The sequence below is a fragment of the Penicillium argentinense genome (genome assembly GCF_028826775.1).
Source record: "Penicillium argentinense strain IBT 30761 chromosome Unknown utg000010l_segment0_segment0, whole genome shotgun sequence".
Taxonomy (NCBI): domain Eukaryota; kingdom Fungi; phylum Ascomycota; class Eurotiomycetes; order Eurotiales; family Aspergillaceae; genus Penicillium; species Penicillium argentinense.
The window spans coordinates 1,998,415-2,016,413 of NW_026622669.1; the positions used below are offsets into that span (position 1 = coordinate 1,998,415).

General features: G+C 52.2%; 8 protein-coding genes across 8 annotated transcripts; 3 read left to right on the forward strand and 5 right to left on the reverse strand.

Annotated features, from left to right (window-relative positions):
- Positions 1-94: 94 nt before the first annotated feature.
- Positions 95-1,343, reverse strand: N7532_010437 (tyrosine-protein phosphatase; the record flags this gene model as incomplete). The annotated part of the gene is made up of 3 exons (XM_056622928.1): positions 95-1,045; positions 1,125-1,161; positions 1,237-1,343. 3 exons carry the CDS (start codon positions 1,341-1,343, stop codon positions 95-97), a joined length of 1,095 nt encoding a protein of 364 aa, XP_056470344.1.
- Positions 1,344-1,765: 422 nt separating this feature from the next.
- On the reverse strand, positions 1,766-4,884 carry N7532_010438 (glycoside hydrolase family 35 protein; the record flags this gene model as incomplete). Its single annotated transcript, XM_056622929.1, has 4 exons — positions 1,766-2,900; positions 2,963-3,464; positions 3,523-4,599; positions 4,659-4,884. 4 exons carry the CDS (start codon positions 4,882-4,884, stop codon positions 1,766-1,768), a joined length of 2,940 nt encoding a protein of 979 aa, XP_056470345.1.
- Positions 4,885-5,517: 633 nt separating this feature from the next.
- On the reverse strand, positions 5,518-8,345 carry N7532_010439 (uncharacterized protein; the record flags this gene model as incomplete). Its single annotated transcript, XM_056622930.1, has 3 exons — positions 5,518-8,042; positions 8,122-8,220; positions 8,294-8,345. 3 exons carry the CDS (start codon positions 8,343-8,345, stop codon positions 5,518-5,520), a joined length of 2,676 nt encoding a protein of 891 aa, XP_056470346.1.
- Positions 8,346-9,278: 933 nt separating this feature from the next.
- Positions 9,279-10,587, reverse strand: N7532_010440 (uncharacterized protein; the record flags this gene model as incomplete). The annotated part of the gene is made up of 4 exons (XM_056622931.1): positions 9,279-9,456; positions 9,515-10,189; positions 10,254-10,348; positions 10,399-10,587. 4 exons carry the CDS (start codon positions 10,585-10,587, stop codon positions 9,279-9,281), a joined length of 1,137 nt encoding a protein of 378 aa, XP_056470347.1.
- Positions 10,588-10,907: 320 nt separating this feature from the next.
- Positions 10,908-12,689, forward strand: N7532_010441 (aldehyde dehydrogenase family protein; the record flags this gene model as incomplete). Its single annotated transcript, XM_056622932.1, has 7 exons — positions 10,908-11,289; positions 11,341-11,422; positions 11,474-11,711; positions 11,767-11,912; positions 11,967-12,468; positions 12,528-12,593; positions 12,645-12,689. 7 exons carry the CDS (start codon positions 10,908-10,910, stop codon positions 12,687-12,689), a joined length of 1,461 nt encoding a protein of 486 aa, XP_056470348.1.
- A 380-nt stretch (positions 12,690-13,069) lies between these two features.
- On the forward strand, positions 13,070-13,351 carry N7532_010442 (uncharacterized protein; the record flags this gene model as incomplete). Its single annotated transcript, XM_056622933.1, has 2 exons — positions 13,070-13,186; positions 13,229-13,351. The coding sequence occupies 2 exons, from the start codon at positions 13,070-13,072 to the stop codon at positions 13,349-13,351; spliced, it is 240 nt and encodes a 79-aa protein (XP_056470349.1).
- Positions 13,352-13,462: 111 nt separating this feature from the next.
- On the reverse strand, positions 13,463-14,776 carry N7532_010443 (uncharacterized protein; the record flags this gene model as incomplete). The annotated part of the gene is made up of 1 exon (XM_056622934.1): positions 13,463-14,776. One exon carries the CDS (start codon positions 14,774-14,776, stop codon positions 13,463-13,465), a length of 1,314 nt encoding a protein of 437 aa, XP_056470350.1.
- A 1,006-nt stretch (positions 14,777-15,782) lies between these two features.
- Positions 15,783-17,386, forward strand: N7532_010444 (PRKCSH domain-containing protein; the record flags this gene model as incomplete). The annotated part of the gene is made up of 2 exons (XM_056622935.1): positions 15,783-15,899; positions 15,962-17,386. The coding sequence occupies 2 exons, from the start codon at positions 15,783-15,785 to the stop codon at positions 17,384-17,386; spliced, it is 1,542 nt and encodes a 513-aa protein (XP_056470351.1).
- Between the last annotated feature and the right edge of the window lie 613 nt (positions 17,387-17,999).

Consider the following 17,999-nt stretch of genomic DNA (forward strand, 5'->3'; position numbering starts at 1 on the left):
ACCAAGCCAAGGTAGGCCCAGCCCAAGTCCAGCATGCTGGCAGCGGACAAAACCAGTTGAGCCCATCTCGGTCTGAAACCGAGACAGCTCGAAATCACGCAGCCTCCTGAGGCAAAATCATCTGTCGGATAAACTCCTGCTTCTGCGTATTAATGCCGATCGAAGTCAAATATCCACTGACACCACCATATTTGTTCTCGAGGTATTCGGTCGTCGTTCCCACGAAACCGGGCGGGCAGCGAGTGTAGTCTTCACCAAGACCAAGCGCCCGAATTTCCTTCATGCGCTCCTCGAATTCAGGGACAAGCTCGAGCTCCGATCGAACGTAGTCATCTGTAAGCGCAGCCTCCGACACCTTCTCGCCCGCGAGCAGTAGCGTCATGAGAATAACCAAACCCGTCCGATCTTTGCCCTGGGTACAATGCACAAGAGCAGGGTATGAATCTTCACGTGCGAGGAGGTCAAAGACAGAGCGGATCTCGGCAGCGCTTGAGTCCAGCGTATCTTGCGCCAGACCTATGAGCCCGCGGGGTTGCATCACTTGTTCGCCAATAATACGGACTGCGTCGGGGCGATAGCCTGAGACCACCAGACCAAGCACCCGCCTAATTGAAAGAATCCATGGCATCAGTAATAGCTCGGTGGATGCTGTACTGCGGGGGTGGTTTTGGGGGAGGGGGGGAACATACAAATACGTCGTCCAGTCCAATTTCGACAACAAAGCCCGCTCAAAGCCTTTACCCGTCAGGCTGATTAGAGCACGCTGTGATTCTGGAATTTGGAGAAGGTGTTCGTCTGCGTCGAGAGGTACGGAGGCTTGGGCGGCGTCGACATCGGTAGGGCCATCCTCGGAGGAGCTGGCGTTCTCTGCGCGTCGCTTGCGGGTTGCCATTTGGTGTTCTGTTCTAATCGCCAGGCGGCGGTTAGTCGGGCTCAGCATCAGTGAAGGATAGGAAAGAACGTACTGAGATCGTAGGTCGATCACCGTTTTAATGTGCAGTTCTTCAGCGAGACGCCGCTTATCTCGTTCGGAGGCATCATCGAGCTATACGAAATCGAAGCCGATCGCCGATCAGCGCCTGTCATAATAGGTAGAAGCATAGAAACGAAGTCATAATACTTACCCTAGCGCTGCGAAACAAAACACCTTCCTTCAAAATCCTGACCTTGAGCTCAGCCCTCTCTCCCTGTCCCATCAAGGGTAAACCAAAACAAAAGCAACATGGGCCCACGTACCTGGCGCCGCAGAACTGATTGATCGACCGACCGACGTCACGGAAGTTAATGATGTTATCGAAGGGGCGATCGGGCGAGTCCAGATCAACGCTGGACTGGCGGGCCATGGCCGAAAGTGCACAAAGGAGAGTCTGGTCAGGAAGAGAAAGCAGACATGCCCAGGACGCGGTTCAAGAGCGGAGAAGCGCGTCAAATGGCGGTGGAGGTTGGGCAGAGAAATCTCGCGCCCGCCCTGTTTCTGGCCTGAGCTCCCGCCTTTCTTCCCCAGACCCACCACGGAGCTATGACGGACGGGGCCCGCTTTACCACACACATGCAGGGTGAGAACCGAATTCATCATACAGTGAGAAGAGGTAATGAAGAGAAGCATGTTTGAAAGATACCCTACTGATACCAACAAAGGACAGATTCTTGGATCGTGCAGATACCCCGCCGTCGACAACTGCAGAATATAGCTACTTCAACTCCCTATACATAGCACCTTCACCAGAGCAAACATCATATGACAGACTTCTGAGAGCAATCTCCATCAAACATACTCTCTCCGATTGTCTTTCCACTGCGGCTGCAAGTATGACCAATCCTGGTTGAAGTCGAACCCAGTCCGATACGCTCCATAAGCTTTCAGCTCAACCCGGCTCAACTGAGCGCCTTCGTCCGTCAACGCCCACATGCTAATCGCCAGTTTATTCTGACCACGATTGTTGATGATTCCCGGCGGGAATGGGAACAGCGTCTGCGGCCCAATATGCGGAAGGTAATGACCGAACTGGTACCCATTCATGAAGATCTGCACGCTGGCGGAGGTGTTTGTTGGCGCACTGAGCTGCAGCCCAATAGGAACATCCAGATCCTTATCCAGGTCCAGTTTAAAAGTTGTCATGTAGAAACGGCCTTTAGCACCAGAGAAGCCATCAAGCGGACTTTCACTGCCAGCACTATTCGGCGCTTTATAGCCGGGCAAATGCCAGCCCAGACGTTCACCATACAGTCCGCCTTCATTCATAGGTCCACGAACAGGATCGATATTCGCTTCCCCACCAGCATTGCCCTGGATACGCCAGGAAGTGAAGCTTCCTCCCTCGAGATGCGCCCCTAAAATTCCGCGAGGATTCTGTGCACCTGCTGGCTTCACGTTTGCCTCGTCGTGTCCGGTGTAATCCATCACGACGGTGAGGACATTATCTTTCTCACGAAGAGAGGAGCTGTTGAACTGGAGATCCGCAGATGTCGAAGCAAGATCTGGGTGGCCTAGTGCTCCGCCGACATACACACCATTCAGCCAAGCGGCCCATCCGGCTGCGACACCATTTTGAACAGTGACATTTGCACCTGTCGCATTCTTACCATCAAAGCGACCTCGATACACCTTCGTACCGGCATGATATCCATAGTCACCAGAATAAAGTACAGGGAGTGTCAACGGAGCGACGGAATTGACTGTCGTGGACTTGTTGCAGATAGTCCAACGCGAATCGTCGTAGTCGGGCTTAATCTCTGGCAATGTGTCCTGAGACTTCCAAGATCTGAGAGTTGGCAGTGAGATCTTCGCATCTTCTGCTCCTGGGACGGAACCGATCAAGCTTCCGTATGCGGTCTTCTTCGTTGAAATGGACTTGCCGTTCCACTTGATCTTCTTGACTTTGGAGTTCCCCGCATAGACCCTGGAGACGATTGTTAGTATAGAATGACACAAGTCGCTGGTAAAATAATTGGACCAACTGACTCGATGGATGCTTTGTTTGCATTGTCACCGACGAGACTGACGGTATCCTGATTGATGGATGCAGATCGAACCAAATAGGGACCAAGGGCGAGAATCTGCTCGCTCGGCGAAACATGAGGGTCGGAAGTTGTCGGGGCTGCGAAGAACTTCCATGCAGTCTCTTTGTCTAGCAGGTAGACAAGAACTCCGTTTGAAAACTTGAGCACTGTCGTCCCTTCACCTTGCGTGTAGGAGTACTGAGTTCCATGGGTTGACGTTGAAGATGTTACATTTGAATTGCCGTAAGCCTGAAAAATCAAATGTTCTGGTGCGTCCTTGAAAACGAAAACACCCTTTTGACCGATATTCAAGTAGAGAACGATGACATCCACATCGAGAGTAGCATAGGTCAAAACTTCGGCAGATGAGTATAGGAGGCTGGAGGCCTTTCCGACTTTGTAGTCTGTGACGACGATCTTGCTTTGTCTGCCATCTAGCTCAATGTCCGGGATTGTGATAGCCCCTAGATCGGTTGACCGGTCAGAAAATTACAGTTGAGCCAAAGCCATTTTTATACGTACCAGCTGTGGTGTTGACATTCAACGAAGTGGTAGTCACATCCCGAGAGGAACTCTTAGATTGAGCCAGGACATAGAAGCCCGCCTCGGTAGACGGATTGCGAAGAGCCCAGGTGAAAATGTTCGCATCACTAGTATACCCCGTACCATTCCCTTCCATATAGGTCTGCAGGAGATCAGAAGAAACCCTGGTAAACAAACCAAGAAGCTTAGTCTGCTTAAGTTTATCCTGAATCTCCCTGGTCTCTCGCAAGGGCGCCGCATAGTCGTACGATGTGTAAACAACCGGCGCAGCACTGTGACCCCAATTTGTGCCGCCGAAAACCATATAAAGATTCTGCAGAGTCACCCTGGAGCCGATATTATTCTTGTAGTAGACATCCGCAAACTCAGGCGAGTGCTCTGCCTCGCACTGGTCGTAAAAATACCCTCCCCAGGGCTGGAACCATCCACCTTCGAACTCAGGGAGGTATTCCGGCTGGGTATAGGAATAATTCTGGAACCACTGATAGTAAGTTCGGACCAAATTGAATCCAGAATCCGGGTTCGTGCACGATAGTCCACCGGGGTAGGAGTCAAGCCCATAGACGTTGACAGCACCACCGACATCTTGATAATCCGTCGACCAGCTCTGCGCGCGCATGCCCTTTTCGTTGTGCGAGCTGGGAACAACGATACCCGCATCACTAAATGCCTCAGCAATCTGTTCCATGTACTGGACCAGTGTATTATTGGCCTCATGGACCGTCTCCTGTAGCTCATTCTCATGCTGGTTCAAAATAACCGGTCCGCCATTCGTGATCTGGTTCTTGGCAATGATCTCGCCAACCTTGAGAATCCACGGGCGCCATTTTTCGTAGTAGGATGATGCACTGGTTCGTGCACTTCCCATTTGACCATTTGATGCCCACAAAGCAAAGCCACCAGCCGAGGTCTCTGCGTTGACATAGGGACCTGCACGGGCAATCACGTAGAGACCAGCCTCTTTAGCATAGTCGAAGACCCGCTGAATATCATGTGCGCCGTTTTCAAAGTCGAAAGTACCCTCCGAGGCAGAGTGAAAGCTCCAGAAGAAGTAAACTAGGGCGAGCTGCGAGTTAGAATATAAACAGATAATCGAACAGTAGATTAGTTCTTACCAGAAACAGCATTGAATCCATTCGCACGCAACTTCTGAAACACATCAAGCCAGAGCTCCGGAACCGGCAATCTCTGATAATGAAATTCGCCCGAATAAATAAAAATCCGTTCCCCCTTCACCGAGAGACTATACTTGTCCCACGTGACGTCGGTAGTCTTGCCATTATCCGTCGCCGCCGACAGCAGCGGCAGAAGAAGAAGGGAGAAAAATGCGAAAAAGCGCATTTGTTCAAATTCAAAAGGGAAACTCGCCAGAGCCTTCAAAGTGCAAATTTTCTGTGCACTGAGCTATGTCCAAGATAAATCCGCCTGGACCTCGGTGTTCGCGGTAGCGATACCCCGGTGAGCGTTGGGATTGGTGGATCTTTTCGAGACTGCCCATTGCGCTTTAGGCAATTATCCAGGGAAATGCGGGGGTGAGCATGGGGTCGGACGGAGATTTACACAATTGCTTGCAGGGTTGCGGAATCGAATGATTGTACGGGGCTATACCATGTCAGGTACGCGAGATTTCATGCGAGCGCCACAGGCGCAAGGGGTCCTGATGAAATTATCCGCTGAGCTTGATGCGCGAAGTAATTTCCATCAAAATGCTGTCAAGTTTTGTCAATTTTCAAAACCATTAGAGAGTATATTGTTGGCATAAAACGTGAGATTCGTGTATATATCAAAGCAGCTAAAACGACACGGTCCCATATCCACCCAGTGCGCCGCACCAAAAAAAAAAAAAAAAAAAAAAAAAAAAAAATCACGAATAAGATCCAGCGTCAAGTATCAAACAGACGTATAAAGAAACGAAAAAAAAAGAAAAAGAAAAAGAAAAAGGAAACTAGAATACAATCAAAATCAAAATGAAGATCACAGATCCTCAGAAAATCTCGACTCTCGACCTGTACTGGCAGTCTGGCCCAGAATGGGCGGAGCAGCAAGACCTTGCTCAGTGGCGCTGTTTCGCAGACCTTGGATATCACCTGTGCCGGTGACTTTGGTCTCCGAGGCAGCCGTTGAGCTCTGACGAGAATGACCATCATTAGTGGCCCCATTCGTTTTTGGCCCTTGCGAACCACGCGATATAGTGTTCATAAAGCTTTTTCGTAGACGCTGTCGCTTGCCATTGCCGTTCTGTCCGGGCTTACTCGAATTCGAATCTTCAGTGGTTGTCTTGGTCACCTCAAGAAAAGTGCCATTGTGGTTAGAACCACTTTGATCCAAATCATCTCCAGTGACAGGATGCGAGCTCAGCGCCGCCCCACGGCCCTCACCCCTACCAGTCAGCGCAGCTCCTCCGGTAAAGCCAACCTCGCTGTCAGTTTGGAACTCCGGACCAGGCTGGTGGGGGTAGACAGGCTGTGTGCCGCTGTTTCGACGAATCAATCGATCGCGGAACCAGGTCTTTAGTTTTGAATCGGCCCGGGGACTCGTGATGGGTCGGACAATGTGCATATCGCTGATACCCGAGGTGGCTGCCGCATCTCGCTGCGGGACTCGGACTGCATCGTGGTCCTCATACTTCTCGGAAGGACCACTCGTGACCAGTCGTACCGGTGCTGCGGTAGAAGAAGCTGGAGCTGCTGCGAAAACGGTTCCAGCACCAGGAGTCTCTGGAGTTGGTGGCTCAGAAGTAGCTTCTTCGGCAGTTACCTGCCTGGAAACTGTGGCACTCTCTGGAGCAGAAGCTACGGGAGCAGCAGCCTGGCCTTCTGTTTTACCCTTGGCTTTGAACTCAGTTTCATCCTCGGCAGCTGGTTCGGTCGTTTGCTTGTCTTTAGCCGGCACGTCATCGGTGGGCTCTTGTCTAATGTCCTCTTTCTGCTCTTCAGATTTTCTGCCACGATTCTTCTTGCTCTTTTTCCTGAATAAGAGGAAGCTCAATCTCTTGCCCTCTTTCTTCTCGGATTGTGTTTTGGCTGTTAAAAAGGACATCCAGTTAATCAATGATCCAAAATGGCGATTCGGGGTTGACGAACCTCCTTTTCTTTCGACAGCTCGCAGCGACGCCTCGCGCTCCTTCTCCAACTCAGTCTGCCTTTGCTTCTCCTCGGCATCAAGGCGAGCTTCCAGCTCCTGCGCGCGTCGGACTTCCGCCTGATCTGTGATCTCATCCAGCGCCGGCTGAACGCGAGAACGTGCCACTGCCTCAACATCGGCCATATCCATATAGTGCTCCGCGCCGATGTTTACTCGGTTCTCTCGAGCGCCACTCGCCTCGGCGACCTCAGTTTCCTGGCGGACTCGCTCCCGCGCTGCCTCGTCCCATTGCTTCTGCATGGATGGTGGCGCTCGACCATAGTCGTTGTAGAGCTTCATCTCCATGTCCTGGATAGTTGCATCCACATTGCGTCGAGCTGCTTCCATGAGCAAGTCACGGTCCTTTTGCCTTTGAACATCTACCTTGTCCATCTTCGATCGCAGACTCGTCATTTGATTACGGATGTGCCTGGACTGCTCAGCGTCCGTTTGATTGACATCCACATCACTAGATGTTCGCTTTCGACGGGTGGTCAGACGGGATCGCTGGGGCTGAGGGGCAGTACCGTAATACTGCTGGAGCTCGACATGTTCATTTCGCATGCGCGCGAGTTTCTCCGCAGCGCGCTTTTGAGCCGCATCCTGCAGCGCCAGCGCCTTGTGGGCTGTAGTTCCCATCGCTCCGCTCACCGTATTTCGATACTGCAGTCGGTTCTGACCTTCCTGGGCCGCATAGATCGCCGGGTCGATATTGCCCGACTCCCCTTTGGGGCCCGACACATCATACATGTCTTTGGCCATCGAGAGTGCCGCAGCGCGCAATGAGTTTCTGTGGTTGCGCTCTTCGACTTCACTGGCAACCGGAGGAGAGGAAGTGTACATGCGGGCGTTGGCGTTCGCAACGTGTTGGATGCGGCTTGCTTCCATCGCATTATCCAAGTGGCCCAAGGGGCCTTCGTCTTCGATCCTAACACGGTGAGATGCGCCAGCAGCAGACAGGGCATACGGCGCCTCGGAGGTCACAACCGGCTCACTTGGGGCTGAGTCCGCACGTTGCCGGTTGGCGTAGGCACCAGTGGCCGCTCGGCGCGCCTTATCCTGGGCATGGCCCCCACCTGCGGCGTGACTGTGGTCTACGGAGATCTCATGCTTATGCCTCGTTTGGGTTGGGCTGCTCAATCTCCGCTGCTCCCGCACCGCAATGATGGCAGCGCCCAATCCCTCCGCGCTATATTGGGTGCTGGGCTGGGGGACCTCGGGCGAGGTGAAATCCCTCACATGCCATGCGGCTTTTTCGGCATCGGGAAAGCGACCGGCCGGGCGCCATACTTCGACGGGATTCTGCTTTGCATGGGCGAGGGCAGCTCCGGCCGAGGCCGCGCTGAGGTTCGAGGCTCCTCCCGTGGCGCGCGCATCTATCGCGAAGTACATCGTCAGGGTTCGCGTTCTCTAGGACGTTTCCAGCGACTTGTGGGGGGGTGGAGAGCTACTCACTCAAATATGGGGTATCGGGGGCAGGCGCCTTCGTGGTTGGCGCCTCGCGGACTGACGCCTTGCGTCGAGGGTGTGTAGCGTAGAGGGCAGCTGTCGCGGCTGTTTCAGGGACGCATCAAGTCAGCGATCAATGCCTATCAAGGTGGATTCCCCGACGATCTCTGCGGCTTACCATCATCAGCTAATCGGGCGGACCGGTGGCCCGGCATTTGCGCACTAGCCATGCTGATGAGATGACAGACGAAAAGTAGCAGGGCATTCCTTGACGAGGAACGAGCGGGGGAGGAGGAAGTTTAAGCAGTTGGAAGGGATTCCCGGAAGCTTCTGGCGGCCCCGTGACGTCGTCGGCTGTAACGAAGATCCGCGCTGGAGACGCCCATTGCATCATCGTGCCAATGCCAGTCGATGAATCAATGAGAACTTGGCGGAGTCGAACGCCGGGCGCCAGGGCTGAAGCAAAGGGCACTTCCGCATTCGATCGGTCTCCGGTGGGGGGAATGGGGGGAACTCCTGCAGGGAGGACGATCGGGATGTGCGCTCACGTACGTTGTTGGGACGTCGCGGACACTTGACGATCTCGCGATAACTTTATCTCCAATTTTATTCGGGCGGCAGCCTCGCGCGATCGCATCCCTCGCAAGTCCGACTCTTCGACGATGCCTTAGGCGAATTTGTCGCAAATGGTCAATGACGCCCGAGATCCAAATCGGGTAGGGTTACAGCCGTGGTCTGCATTTAGTGGGAGCTTCTCCGCTGGCTGTCGTTGACTAGCTGACTTGCGGACGAGTTGACTAGGAACAGCCATGATCCACTCCAGCTGAATCTTAAAAGTTGGGTCGCCAGCAAGCTCGCAAGCTCAAAGTGGAGATCGACAGTGGAGTCGCAGCGTTGAACCTAGTCGGGCTCTCTGCGCGGCCATACCTACAATTGGGATCCTGAACGTGCATGCCAAAAATGAGGACGATTATTCATAACATCGGCAAATGCTAGAAGTTACTAATTGGAGCAATTCGTACGAAGCATCGCAGGTGGTTCAGAGCAGAAAAACTACTTCTCAGACTGTGCTGCTGCCTTATCCGAGTCCATCCTGGATATACATTTCCCGTCGGCTTGCCGAATCAGAACGCTGTCATCAATTCACCCCTTTCTGGGCATGCCTATAGCGTCAGGGTCACCTTCCGAGCCTGATGCTTCTCAAACATCTCGTAGGCAGTCGGCGCATCTGCGAGCGGCATGCGATGGGTGATGAAATCGGCAAACTTATCCTGGTTCTCAGCAAAGACCTTTAATGCCTCGCCATAGACGGGTCGTGCAGCAGCGCGTCCCATGTTGATACTACGAGTAGAGAACACAGTCAGTATAAAGCTGCCAGCAGATCGAAGGGTATGCTCACTCTAGGTTTTTCGAATATGCTTCAAATGCCGTATAAGGAAGGTCTCCCTGGTGGAAGCCCACAGACGAAACGATGCCACAAGGCCGGACCAAGTCAATGGCAAGGCGCATCGCAGATTGATTGCCCACGATCTCAACAACAGCGTCGGCTCCACGTCCTGCGGTAGCAGACCGGACAATTTCAGGGATGTAATCCGTCCCAAGCTTTAACGGCAATGCACCCATCTTTCTAGCTTCCTCCAAACGATCGTCGGCAGAGTCAACCGCATATACCGTGCCTGCCCCAAGGACCTTCGCAGAGAGAATTGGCACAGTCCAACTGGTCCACATCCAAGACAGACAAACAACCACCACCTCGTCGAGAGGGATCGTTTGAAAAGCGGGTCGCAGGGCCGAAGGCGCATGAAGCGTTCCCCCCACGATTGATTCAGCCGTCTGAGTATTCCGCAGCAACTTGGTGATGGCCTTCATGGCGCCGTAGTAGCCCGTTGGAAAAATGTCACACATGAGAATCATCATTTCGTCGTGGACCTCTTCAGGGATGAATTCGAGGGTGCTGTCAGCAAAGGGGACGCGGACGAATTCAGCCTGTCCTCCATCGAGAGCCATGCTTCCGTAGGAGGGACCGTTGACACATCGATTCGTGTGGCCGTGTTGACAGAACCAGCATCGCATACTTTTAAGTGGTTTTGAGACCTTAATATTCGAGTTCAAAATCGCGAAGAGATCTAATAACATACCACATGGGAGAGAACATAGACATCACTTTCTGGCCAACGTTGAATCTGGTGATCGCTGATCCGACGCTCTCGATAGTGCCAATAAACTCATGCCCCTAGAGAGCTTGGTTAGAATATTTAACGGCCCTGGTCCGCAAATACTTACCATAGTATGACCTGTGATTGTCTTCTGATGCCCACGGTACATATGCAAGTCACTTCCACAGACACCCGCAATATGAACCTTGAGGATAGCATCCGTATCATCGACAAGCACCGGCTTGGTCTTTTTCTTCACCACGATGTTAAAGGGGCCCTCGTATACCACCACTTGCATAGTTTCTATGGTACTCATGATTAATGTAGAAGTTTCTGTGCTCGCAGGCCACAGCGACAAACTTGAAAGAGGTGATTATTTATACCCCTATCGGAACACGGCAACAGTCATCAGTCATGGAATCACTCCCTATCCGCTGCGAAGTCCGATTCAGCTTGCAGACTGAGCATGTGCAATGCGGGGAATCGACCCCGACCCCAGTAAGCTGTGGGGCAAATGTCCGACTGTTACGCAGCCAAGATGATAAATGCGAGGGGAAGTCTTACAATCGGCTATCCGATCAGACACTGCAATATCTCTACTCTACTCAACAACTCTCTAGAAATCGAATAATCAACATGGCCCTAAACTACTCTGTCCCGACCGCATCGGAGCTCACAAAGCTATACATCAACGGCGAGTACGTCGACGCGAAAGCCGGCAAGACATTTACTCTATACAACCCAACCGACGACTCGGTAGTCTCCGAAATGATTCCCATCGCAAAGGAAGATGACGTGGACGCAGCTGTCGATGCGGCCGAGAAAGCATTCAATGGACCCTGGAGCAAGTTCACCGGCAGTCAGCGATCAGCCTGTCTGCGAAAACTCGCAGATTTGCTCGAAGAGGACGACCGGCTGATCAAGCTCTTGACGCTCGATGCGCAGAGCACCGGCAACCCTGTTTCGATTATTCCGACGAGAGAGAAGACTTATATTCTCGGTCACTTGTTGTATTATGGTAAGTATAACTACAGCCCATACATAGAGCGCAGATTGCTAATCGAAATAGCTGGATGGACGGACAAGCTGCGTGGTGACTACTACCCCGATGATGATGGATTTGTCAAGCTGGTTCGCCAGGAGCCTCTTGGGTACGTAATTGGGCATTTAAGAGGAACCGAAACAAAGACTGACCAAGGCAGGGTGTGCGCCGGTATCAACCCATTCAACGCTCCCATCGCGACCCTTTTCATGAAGGCCGCACCTTGCTTGGCGACTGGAAACGTATTAATCCTGAAGCCGTCGGAACAAAGCCCATTGGGGTCTATGGCAATTGCTCCCCTCTTCGAGGCCGCAGGCTTTCCCAAAGGCGTGTTTCAGGTTCTGACGGGAGCTGGTGATACTGGTGCATTGCTAGCAAAGCATATGAAGATTAGAAAGGTACTCAGCCACAGTTCCCAATTATGCAAAGCCAGAGCTGACCTTGCTTTTACAGATCAGCTTCACTGGAAGTATTCCCACAGGGAAGAAGATCCAAATTGCAGCCGCCCAAAGCAATCTGAAGAGGGTAACCCTTGAACTTGGCGGAAAGAGTCCAGCTTTAGTCTTCGATGATGCGGATCTCGATAATGCACTTACATGGTAGGTTCAAGCCGACAAATTGATTCTTTGGTTGTGCTTTGCTAACATGTTTAGGACGGTAAACGCCATCCTCGCCCGATCCGGTCAAGTCTGCGTCGCAGCATCCCGCGTCTATGTCCAACGATCCATCGCAAATGACTTTATCTCGAAATATAAAGAGCGCATGCTCGCAGCCGTCGAGAAACTAGGCGACCCCCTAGACAAGGCGACCATGATGGGTCCATTAGTCAACAAAGCCGCATTCGAGAGGGTAAGTAAGATGATCGAACGAGGCAAGGATGAAGCAGAGCTTGTTGTCGGCGGTGTACGCCACGGTGACCAGGGCTGCTTCATTGAGCCGACGGTATTTTTGAATCCCCAGAAAGGAGCCCAGATATACAGCGATGAAATTTTCGGTCCTGTGGCTGTTGTTAAGACGTTTGATACGGAAGAGGAGGTCTTGCAGATGGCTAATGATACCGAGTACGGGTTGATGTCTGGAGTTTTTACAAAGGATATCAATCGTGCTTTGCGGTTTTCTGCGAAGCTTGATTCTGGGGTTGTGGGTGTTAATTGTGTGAGCTATGTGAATAATTATTCTCTCTTGGGCTCTGATACTTGCTGATCTTTTTTCAGATGAATGTTCAAGTTCCGTTCGGAGGTAAGAAGCAGTCTGGACTGGGTAGGGAATATGGCGAATACGTGAGACCTCATTATCCGCTCTCATCAAAGCATTTGGCTAAAGTCTACTAGGCTTTGCGAGCATTTACTGAGCCCAAGACTGTGCTTATCAAGTAAGGCAATATTCCCATTAAATGCTCCAAGCTCGGTGCTGACTATTTGCAAGCATGAATTGAATAAGTTATAGATAGACCTGATAGTTGATTTTTAACTGTAGCGAGGAGATAGTACTATAGCAGATAGTCAACGAGAAATCAGACATTGCCTTTCATCCCAGGAAGTTCCCTTGCAGCTTATTGCTTCTGTCCGTATCAGCTAGAACGATGTCGAAGTGCCAGTATTCCGAAAAATCTCATAACGGACACCCCTCCCCCTGGTTGGCTGGACGCAAGCCTAGGATGCCATACCAATTTAAATGTACACAGGGAGATCCTCGATATCGGCCCTTCTCCCCGCAGAGCGGAACTAGGCCCCAAAGTCCTAGCGAGTACATCTCCATGGGGCTGGCCTTACCCATTCTTTTCGCCTCGACCATCTCATATTTGATTCCAGCTCCAACCGCGTTCGCCGAAGTCGGTTGGAAATACTACCTTCTTTTCATTATTCTCTCAGTCGTCAATATTTCGCTTATCTGATACTTCTTCCCCGAAACCAAGGGAATTGCACTGGAAGAGATAGGAGAGACATTTGGGGGTGAAGTCGTGATCCACTTAACCGGTCTCTCGGACGAGCAGAAAGAAGACTTGGACAAGGCTATTGAGACAGGGAGGAGGACATGATTATTCCAGCCGTTGAAACATCCTCTGGTCGGGAGGCTCCTTTGGTAACGGGCAAATTGACAATGAGTTCATGCGATATATTTCGTGCTCCACATTGGTATTGATGAACATCTACACATTTTGTTGGTCGTTATGGCTCGCTGTGGACGAACTCGCTCCACCCTTCCTCTCAACAGGGTGCTTTACCAAGCTCTCATACCACTGGATTGTAGACCCGATCATGAAAGCCCATGATCCCCAGAATGTTGCAAGAGTGGCCTGATATTCCACTCCCGAGTTAGCGCTTGCTGGCCCTAACGCGCCACAGAGGGTAAATCCGATGCCGCCAATGAAATTCCAAGCTCCGATATGCCATCCAAGAACATGAAAAGCTGGGATGTACCATTTAGTCTGTGTCTCCAACGTGAAGAGCAGTCCGCTGAGAATGAATCCGGTCCCTCCGACCATTTGAGGCACCCAATACACTCCATCGGCTAGGCCTTGGCTTAGGTGTCCATAAATTCCAGGTAGTCCCGTAAATCCGGCAATCCAGAATATAGTCGCCGCGATAAATTGAATCAGAGAGGCAAGAAAGCCCAGCTCATGAAGATAGTGCGATTGAAGGTCCGACCACGACGGCATCCAGCGAAATGATGTGCCAGTGGGTGACGATGTCACATATCCAGCAGTAGCATCGTGTGAGGGTCGGCGATACAGATGTCTCCCTGCGCCTATGAGATTCACCTTATTCGCATGATGATGATGACATTCATTCAAGCTCGGCTTGGCTGCAGCAACAGTCACTGTGTGCGGCGCGGTAGTATCGGATTTCATGAGTTCCGTCTCAAGAGCCCATCCAAAACAACCCGTCTGATTCGCATTGACAGCCTCTAGGAGAAGCAGTACACTTCCAATCTCGAAAACGGTAGCACCGATAAACGCACTGATTCCCCCGCCGTTCAAAGTCTCGCCGGGAAATTCGGTCGTCGGGTCCTCAAGAGGCAACCACACGAAGAAAGCATTGATAATCCAAATAACCGAGCCAAGAGTGAATATCACAGCGATCAAGTACGAGACATCCCAATAAGGCGCATAGGTAGCCATGCGTAAAACACCCCTCGCAGCCGCTGACCAGGTAGACGTTGGAGGCGGAGCCTGATACCCCGAATCTCGGGGTGGAACTCGATAATCGACTCGCAGCGCATGTCGACCTTTCCGATTATCACGAGATCGCCAGAGATGCTGGACGTGTTCTGGCTGGGATGGACTCCTCAGACTGGGTTCCACCATCTCACGGGCCTCAATCTCCCGCATGGCTGGCGCGTACCACGCCCAAGTGGGATTCAAGAACGACAGTGGACCGGAGACATAACTTCGACGGAGCTGCAGGCTCGGATGGCCCTGCAGAGGTTCTCGGCCCTGCCGGAAATGCGAGTTTCGACCCATTGCTGGTCGACTGGAAGTGAGAGAGGTGCTATTGTATGAAGCACGCCAAGCTTCGGCGGGATCCACTTGAGGCAGCAGGCACGTGCACTCGGGGAACAGCGCAGAGAAATGTACTTCAACTATGCGATCCCCTACAATTTTGCGAGTTCGGAGCCGGTAGGATACCATTTGAATTGTGAGTTTACTGCTTTTGTGCCTTTCAAGTAGAGTCTTGACTGGAAATAGGATTCTCTAGGTACCGCTTGCTACTGCAACAGTGTCTGCTACCTACTATCTTGAACGGCATGCGAATGAATCGGTAGATGACCTTATCAAAAGCAGACACAAATGTCATCTCCGTGGTACGGGGGCGGCTATTTCGAATTTTGAGTCCCAGGAAGCTGGAAATCAGAATTGCAATGCTTTTTGGTTGGTCTCCAGAGTGAAAGGAAAGCCCCCCTCTGTGCTGGGTGCTGATGAAGACTAAAGGCACCGACTGCAATACACCAAGCAATTATTTTTGAAGTTAATGAAGTCACTTTACCCTATGATTCTGTGTGGATAAGGCGGGGTAAAACAAGTTTCCCAAACGTGGTAAGTCCTTACTGTGACAAGCCAACACGCTACGATTCAGTGCGAAGAAAGTTTCATCTGGATAGAGAAGAAAGCCCAAAATAGTTTTCACTGCCTCCGGTTGGGACTTTTGTAAGATGTTGATCATTCATCGGCGACGATGTGCTACATTTGGCAACTCATTCATGTCGTGAACTCGGGGGGAAAGCTGTCAAGGAGCCCAGACAGCACCTCCTATTCTCATCCAGTATGTAAATCTGTAGTTGTCAAGAGGGGCTCAGAGCCCGGTGATCATGCTCAGCTGGGTCACGTGTAGATAATCACCAACCGTTCAATCAGGGCGCACGTTTGATGTACCCAGCCCCACTTTACGGAAACGCCAACATAGCCATACGCTCCACCCCCAGACCCAATCTCTCTCGGCTCGCCCTCTGCCACTGCTGGACATTGAAATATGGGTCAACCTAGGAGGCATTTTGCGCCATGGCTGACACTGGCATGTGCCGTGTCGACTGCCATGGCCGCGAAGAAGCCATTCAGCATTCACGATGACCTCCTGGCCTATCCACAGGTGACCCGCCCAACCGCGATAGGATTACTAGAGATGACAGCACTAACGCACTGTCGCTGCAGTACCGGGTCGTTTTCCCTGACGAATTCATCCTCAACGCCCAAGCCGAAAAGCTACTCGAGTCGCAAACGAGAACCACCGACGATGCCTCCACCCACGAGCAGAAAGACCCTCAAGTATACATGGATAAGACCCGCGCAGAAGAAGCTACTGGTGGTGAAAAGGGTGGCAAGAGCCCAACTTATGCCTATGAAGAAATGATCATGGACGACCGGAGACTCCTGTGCCAGATCCCCCATGTCAGCAGTAACGACATGAACACAACAGCGAGCAATCAAGCCAACGAGGCAGACCAACAAAAGGAACTGGCACGCGCGACAGACCGAGGACTCGAGCTGCTGCGCGAGATGGAGGGGAAATGCATGTACTACTTCTCGGGCTGGTGGTCCTATTCGTTCTGCTACCAGAAACAAATTAAGCAGTTTCACGCGCTGCCGGCCGGCCGCGGGATCCCTCAGTATCCGCCGATGGAGGACCCAACAACGCAGTCTTTTATTCTGGGGCAATTCCCGGATAATACGAAGGATACCGAGAAAAGGGATCAGAAGCAGAAGCAGGCCGGACAGACGGATGTGGCTGAGCTACACACGAAAGGTGGTTCGCGCTATCTTGTGCAACATCTGCGGGGTGGGACTACATGTGACCTGACGGGTCGCGATCGCAGGGTCGAAGTCCAGTTCCACTGCCATCCACAATCAACTGACCAGATTGGCTGGATCAAGGAATTGACTACCTGCTCCTACTTAATGGTCATCTACACCCCCCGTCTCTGCGACGACGTTGCCTTCTTGCCGCCCCAGCAGGACGAGGTCCACGACATTGAATGCCGGGAGATTCTAGAGCCCGAGGATGTTCCGGAATGGAAGGCTTTGAATGAGTGGTATCAAGCCAACCAATTAGTCGATGCTGCTACCACTCACTCTGGGGAGCCGGTCCAGATTGTTGGCGGGATCGAGGTCGGCGCCCGCGTGCTTGTGGGAACGGAAGGCAAGGTCATGGAGAAGGGACGAGTCGCTTCGGCCGGTGAAGAGCGCGTGGAGGTGGTTGCCAAGCGCGAAAATGGCGAAGTACGACGAATCAAACAGGTGGCGAAGAAGTACGATATCGATGGGGATAAAATCGAGGAGATGAGGAAGAAACTAGAAGATATCGCCGAGGGAAAAGACTGGACCCTTGAAGTCGTCGTGGAGAACAATGGGGTGATAAAATTCCAGGGCGTGGTTGTGGATGACGAGAGCGAATCCGATACGCCTGCTCAGCCCCAGCATGAGGATCAAAAGCCGCTTCGCGCAGAAGATACCCGACTGACGGAGTCTGCCGGGTCAGATCAAGAACCAGACGAAGACTCGACTAAATCGCGGTCCGCTGATACCCAGGAATCAGAAGAGTCAGAAGGCAGCGAGGAAATCTTCAAAGATGAACTCTGAGAGCGATAGGTGAACTTGTACAATAAGTATATTTGGCGAGCATTTCTGAGTCGTAAATGTTATCAATGACCGTCCATCATCACCAAAAAAATCTCTCGGGGACATCCCCGTGCCTGCTATATTAGACCCCGGAATTGACGGTTGTCTGCAGACTGTGCCTGTTTCTAATTGAGGTAGTGCCCAGGAACGGCCGGTTAGCTTCATGCCCAAAGACGTCAGACGCCCCAGTTGCCGGGGCCCGAGTGGGGGCACCAGGAGAAGACCTCGTGGACGCGCGGCCGAGAAGGCGTGGTGAGAATTGAGCGATAAGTACCCTAGGGTAGGGCTCGAGGGAGGAGTCACGATGGATGTAAATAGAGACGAGAGACGGAAGAGGGGTGCCCATGTAGTCGGCAGTGGCAGGGACCGGTCAACCCGCGACAAGACGTAAGGAACGTGACCGCGAACTCCTAGCGATCGTCCCGGCCCACCTTCCCACCCTCCCTGATCCAACCCCGTTCACTTCACAACTCCTCCTCTGGTGTATTTGGGTGCCGGTCCCCCGTTTCGCCTTGAACTTCTCTTCCCTATCCCTTGCCCGCACTCCGTGCCAAGGCTGACCCGATCCCGGCGT